Genomic DNA, 6,718 nt, shown 5'->3' with positions numbered 1-6,718 from the left:
TGTAGACTAACTCTAATACAAGATCAGTCTGCTGCCTGATGGTGGTGAAACAGGTTACATTCATCACACCTTGATAAAGGCTCTTTAGCTGAAACGCAGGTCAAATAAATCCACAGCAAAGAGAGATGAGTGTGTGAATTTATTATTTATTTGTATGGAATAGGTTACATTTACAGACAGTAGGCCTATCTAACTTCAGGTGATTGTAATTCAGACCAAGACACAGGAAGCTGCTAGTTGATGCTAATAAGATGGCCCCTGCCCCCCTCTTCTATACACACGCAAAGAGGTAGGAGGGGAGAACCTGAGAGAGCAGATTTACAGCCCCACTGCTGTGCTGTTTGCATGTGTCTGCTTGTGACAAACACTCTAAAGTGTTAAGTAGACTCTGTTTGCATTCATGACAAGACCCTCCAGTTTTTAATGGTCTGCGAAGTGTCAGACCTGGGATATGTCCCAAATAGTACTCATTTTCCCTATGTCGTGCACTACTTTTGACCAGAACCTATTTGGCCAGAACCTATTTGAATAGGGTGCCGTTTGGGACATACACTTGGAGAATGTGGTGGAGACAACAGCAGGTCAGCTTCATTACAGTATGTATGGCTTTGTGACACTCTCAGCACTAATCCTGATGACAGAGTGTTCTAGTCTACAACCTCCACCCTTCCTGTAACTGATTGTTGTCGGGCTATAATCTCAGCTGTCTCATACATAGCCTACAGCATTATTGCCCTATTGCCTTGCAAATAGCTAAAAGCTGCAAACAACATATTGCCTCTAACGCAATCTGTTTTGAGGACCATTAGCAACAAGCACAATGCTAAGCTATTCAAAACAGATTAACTAGATAATGTGAACAGAGCTAAATATTTTTATTTTATTTTAAAGATGCTGTTGCTACTTTTTCATTTGATTCATGAAATGTACTAAGACTGCAGTAAACTGCAGTGAACTGTAATAAACGACATTTCAGTGGTCTGAGTGCTTTTCATTGACTCAAATGAACACCTCAGACTCAGAACGACTTCTTCCGTGAGATGAAGAGACTCCCCAGTAAGGAGTAATAGGATGCTGTTGTTTCACAGCATGGGTACAGCAGGGCCCTGGTCAAAAAAGTGCACTATAAAGGAAACAGGGTCCCATTTGGTATGCATCCACTATCTCCACAGCCACTCCAGCCACCTAGCGCTCATCCACCACACACCAGTCACTCACATTCCAGGGAGAACAGCTTGCTTATACATCTTTGCTTCCAAAACAACGTTGATAAAGCAGTCCCCAACCTCTTGTCTCCATACCCACACAAAAGATCTTCTGTTAACAGCCCTAATGGTCACCATTAGCTCCCCTCTTCCTCTAGGTGACTTGCCTTTGTGAGCACAGAAGGTGAAGGAAAGCAAATGGAGTACACCTGTCTGGAGGCTATTCAGAAGAAATCCATCCCAGGATCTTCAATATCAGATAGGCCCCACAGTCAGAGCTCTGGTATTGATCCTCTGCTTTCAGTCTTACAGATAAGCACTGTGGAGAGAGATGGAAACATTCACATATAGAATCCTTTGCCTTTTCAGTCTTCACTTGTGTTTTATGCCATCTTGATATTAAAAAAGCTCAATCTAACAAAGCACAGGATATCATTGATGCTACTTGGGAAAGCTGTGTGTTTTTTGCACCAGGTGTTGTTGTTGTTGTTTTGAAATATTAATATGTTACACTACATTAATCCAATGGGATGATAGCTTTTTGCATTTCTCATGCCACATAACTTACTTGGCTGTTGCTGACAAGCACTAAAGGGCTGATGAAAGCAGAGAAGACTATAAACACAAACATGATGCAACACTTCAGCTAATAACAGCTAACACTTCAGCTAGCAACAGCTAGTCATTCTTCCAGACAGGTATGACTAAATTAGATAGACAATTATTTAGGGTTCGGCTATATATGCCTCACACACACACACACACACACACACACACACACACACACACACACACCTATTGCAAAATTGGTGTGTGTGTGTTTGTGAGGCATATATAAAACTGGACAATATGTCACTGTGTGTGTGTGAGCCATATGTAACCAGCCTAATCTGATGAGAACACTGGGTCCTGAGTTGTCTGTTTTGGTAACGCATTTGAAGCTGGGTCCTGCCACACTACCCGGTGTACTTCCTGAGGAAAATTAATGCTGGTGAGTGCTCTCCCCCCTCTTTACCCCTTCCCCCTCTCTCTCTGCATTTCTAATGTGCCATCACATGAGATTGAATGGGGGGAAGGTAGAGTCGAAGAGTGGGTTTGCTGGAGTGCTGGTAAATGAATGCCCTCTAGGGGCCAAAAAGAGAGCTAGAAAAAGCCTTACAAGAGGGGAATCTGGCACCGGGCAAATAAGAACTGATGCTGGGGTGGTCTTTAGAGAGAGGCTGTTCTGTTCCTTGACACAGCAATCTATGCGCCAGTCGTTGATAATGTCTCTCTCTCTGTGTGTGTGTGTGTGTGTGTGTGTGTGTGTGTGTGTGTGTGTGTGTGTGTGTGTGTGTGTGTGTGTGTGTGTGTGTGTGTGTGTGTGTGTGTGTGTGTGTGTGTGTGTGTGTGTGTGTGTGTGTGTGTGTGTTTGTTTGTTTGTGAATGCATTTGTGTTCAGGGATAAATGCAGAGTTAGTACATAGAGATGTACCATAGGTTATATTTTTCTCACTAATACACTCGCCTGGACTGTGTCTGTCACTGAATGCATAAAAAGTACAGTTGCCATCCTAGTGGGAAGAAACTAACAAACAATAGAAATGAATGACGATCACACTTCTGTTTTGTTTTCAACACAATAGGGCATCAATTCACATCATTATAAAACTAGAGTAATAGTCCTCGAATCACATAGTATTGGTCACATACACATATTTAGCAGATGTTATTGCGGGTGTAGCGAAATGCTTGTGTTTCTAGTTCCAACAGTGCAGTAATATCTAACAATAAACAACAATACACACAAATCTTAAAGTAAAAGAATGTAATAAAGAAATATGTTGTATACATCAGATGTCTGTTAAACAAAAGAAGACTGAAATACACACCATAAACACTCTTATGGTTACTGCCTAAATAATATATATTATTGAGCTCAGGTGCCACCATCAGTGTCTTATGCATTCAATAATATAGCAACCTGTTTGGCCAGACATGACAATCAGTGGTGGAAAAAGTACCCAATAGTCATACTTGAGTAAAAGTCTAAAAGTATTTGGTTTTAAATATACGTAACTATCAAAAGTAAATGTAATTGCTAAAATATACTTAAGTATCAAAAGTCAAATTATAAATAATAAAAAATTCCTTATATTAAGCAAACCAGATGGCACCATTTTCTTGTTATTTTAATGTACGGATAGCCTGTGGCACACTCCAACACTCAGACATAATTTACAAATGAAGCATGTGTGTTAGTGAGTCTGCCAGATCAGAGGCAGTAGGGATGACCAGGGTTGTTCTTTTGATAAGTGCGTAAATCTAACCATTTTCCTGCATTCAAAATGTAACGAGTACTTTTGGGTGTTAGGGAAAATGTATGGAGTAAAAAAGTACACTATTTTATTTTGGAATGTAGTGTAAAAGTAGTCAAAAATATAAATACTAAAGTACAGAAACCCTGAAAAACGACTTAAGTAGTACTTTAAAGTATTTTTACTTAAGTACTTTACACCACTGAAAACAATGCAATACAATAATACTGTTTTATGGAGCAGACTGTATAGAACTGATGCACTTATTTTTGACTTTCCCAATGTAGTATCTTCCCATCTAATCCCTACCATCAGTGCATTCAATATTCCTGTCTCGCACACCCACTGAGATATAAATCCAGACAGCATGAATAATTCCGCCCACATGCCCCCACCACCAATGAAATCTCGTGTGGCAGCAAAGGGTTAACAGAATGTCTGGCGGCCGCTGGGAGGAGTTACGAGCCGTGATTGGGTACTAAAAAATGACGTAACCGATATGAAAGCCCAAAGAACTAGTTAAGAGGGCAGTTGATAACTTTGAGAAAGAGTTGTTTGAATGAGCTGGAGGTATAGAGTGACCAAAACTAGTTAGCAAAGCAAGGAGTTTGCAGAAAGTGACTGTGGGTATTTGAAACCCTGCAGTGGCTTTGAAACATACGACGGAAACATGGTGCAGCAAACAGAACACAGCGAGACGGAGAGTAGCATGTCCAGGGAAGCTACAGACACGGAGGAAAGCGAAATGATGGCGTGCAGCCCCGTGCCACTGAAACCCGTGAAAGCCGACTGGTGCAAGACAGCAACCGGTCACATCAAACGACCCATGAATGCATTTATGGTGTGGTCGAAAGTCGAGAGGAGAAAGATCATGGAGCAGTCTCCGGACATGCACAACGCAGAAATCTCCAAACGACTTGGAAAGCGGTGGAAATTGCTGAAGGACAGTGAAAAGATCCCGTTTATCAGGGAAGCCGAGAGGCTCCGGCTACAACACATGGCTGACTACCCCGACTACAAGTACCGACCCAAGAAGAAACCAAAGCTCGACAGTTTCACTAAACCAGCGGTGCAGTCACCGGAGAAAACCAGCCTCAAACATGTAAAAGCTCCCAGTAAGAAATTCACTAAATTGAAAACGACCAAGGTGGTGAAAACGAGACCGTCTCACGACCCTCGCTACGACTATGTTTTCACCAGCTTTAAAACTACTAGCAAGTCCGTAAAAAGGGAATATACTGACGATGAGGATGACGAAGAGGACTACGAGGAGCTGTCCTCTCGGATTAAAGTGGAGGAGGACGAGGAACCGATACCGTACAACATCGCCAAAGTGCCCGCGAGCCCCACTTTGAGCTGCACTGCCGAGACGGAGGGCGCGAGCATGTACGATGAGTCCCGGAATCCGAACACAGCTTCCAACAGACTGTTCTACAATTTCAAGAACATTACCAAGCAGAGCACAACTTGTCCTGCTTCACTCTCACCAGCATCTTCATTCAGGTCCGTGTCCAGCTCGTCCAGCTCCAGCGAGGACGCGGATGATCTTCTGGTTGACTTCAGTTTAAATTTAGCGTCCTGTGCTCACGGAGCGGAGCTGGGGAACTCGAATTCAGGGAATCTGTCTCTTTCCTTTGTGGATAAGGACTTGGACTCTTTCAGTGAGGGCAGCCTCAGCTCTCACTTTGAATTCCCAGACTATTGCACCCCCGAGCTGAGCGAAATGATCGCAGGGGATTGGCTTGAGGCTAACTTTTCAGATTTGGTATTTACCTACTAGCTAAGTACAGGAGTCATTCTCTGGTAGTAGGTGGGACAGCGTTATGATCAGCCGGTTCCCTCCCCAGCGCTGTTATTACCATGGAGGGAAGGACGGGGTCCTCCATGAACTGAACCAAGATTAGTTACAATGTGGTACCATTGCAAAAAAAATGTGACATTCATGTCACCCTGACAGGGTTTTATGGATTTTCTTCGGGTCTGCAGTGAAACTGCTCAAATGAAAAGTGGACCACGAAGAGTAGAATCTGAACTATGCATTTCCATCCTACTTGTAACCACTTGGGGTCTGAAAACACGACTGGGCAGATCCGAGGCTAAACCTGAGACACTGTTCATTCAGGATGTGTGACTTTTCAAAAGGTTTTATGTGATTTTTCTGTATTTCACAAAACATTTTTTTTATCAGTTCCGAATCCCTACTGGTATGGAAAAGTAGGGTAAACCCGCGGTAGAACACAGGTATGGCAGGAAGCAGCATTTTGATACATAACCAACATACCTCATCTTTTAAAAAAAAAAAAAGTAAAATATTTTCAGGCATATTTTTGTACAGTTAAACTAAGGGAATGTTCTTACTGTGCTTTCAGTGAGTTTTTTTTCAGGCACTTCTAGTTCTACCCGGTTTCATTTTAGTTTAGCACGCAAGGGTTAAAAAACAATATCAATTTGCATCTAAATGCCTTGCGTTTATTTTAAGCTATGTATGTACAGAACTAGATCAGATTTGGGGCGTTTTAAGGAGTTAAATTGCAATTGGGGAATATAGACCTCATTGCTGGTACTAGATTCAAGATTGTATATGTTCTGTAAAATAGTAAAGTTAGGAGTTTATGTATATCGGTGTGAATGGGTCCCAGATAGCAGGTGTGAAACTGCATTTTCTTGCATTTTATCATCTTAATGGCACATATTGTTTTCTTCATTATTTTGTGCAATATAGGCTACTCTTAAATGGATCATCTGCGTTACGTGTCGTCATGCTGAAGGCTGTATCTTGACAAAACTAAATAAATCAGCTGGAACTGGTTCAACTGAATTTGCATGTTTTGTTATGGGGGACATAATTGACAAACACTATTGGAATTGTAGGGCTTATTTGAGCAAGTGTAGCGGCTGTTTTAAGGACAGCTCCTCTAGTTTCAATGATCTCAACTAGCCTGTCATTGTAGTGTCTTCATTGAGTGTGAATAGGGCATTTTAGTGTGAGACCTTCACATGCATGAGAAATACATTATCACACCTTAGATGCCGTGATGGTTAAACTTCAGCATACCAGGGCTCTATGCTGACCATATTTTGCAAGGAGTATGTGTGCACCTAAAGTTTAAAAATTTAGCCACACACAAATACATTTAGGAGTTCAATGACGTAATAAAGCTGGAATCCTTAATTTTTCTAGGCAATTTAGGTATGTTCCCATTTATGACTTTGCAG

The 6,718-nt window shown here is 41.8% G+C and overlaps 1 protein-coding gene across 1 annotated transcript; it reads left to right on the top strand.

The window, feature by feature from the left end:
- Positions 1–4,011: 4,011 nt before the first annotated feature.
- Positions 4,012–6,320, top strand: LOC115174987 (transcription factor SOX-11-like). The gene has a single exon (XM_029734083.1). The coding sequence runs from the start codon at positions 4,173–4,175 to the stop codon at positions 5,280–5,282; it is 1,110 nt and encodes a 369-aa protein (XP_029589943.1). The 5' UTR covers positions 4,012–4,172; the 3' UTR covers positions 5,283–6,320.
- Positions 6,321–6,718: the final 398 nt, after the last annotated feature.

The sequence above is a fragment of the Salmo trutta genome, chromosome 35 (genome assembly GCF_901001165.1).
Source record: "Salmo trutta chromosome 35, fSalTru1.1, whole genome shotgun sequence".
NCBI classification, from domain to species: Eukaryota; Metazoa; Chordata; class Actinopteri; order Salmoniformes; family Salmonidae; genus Salmo; species Salmo trutta.
The sequence above is the reverse complement of the archived record's forward strand: the minus strand, read 5'-3'. Positions and strand labels throughout refer to the sequence as shown.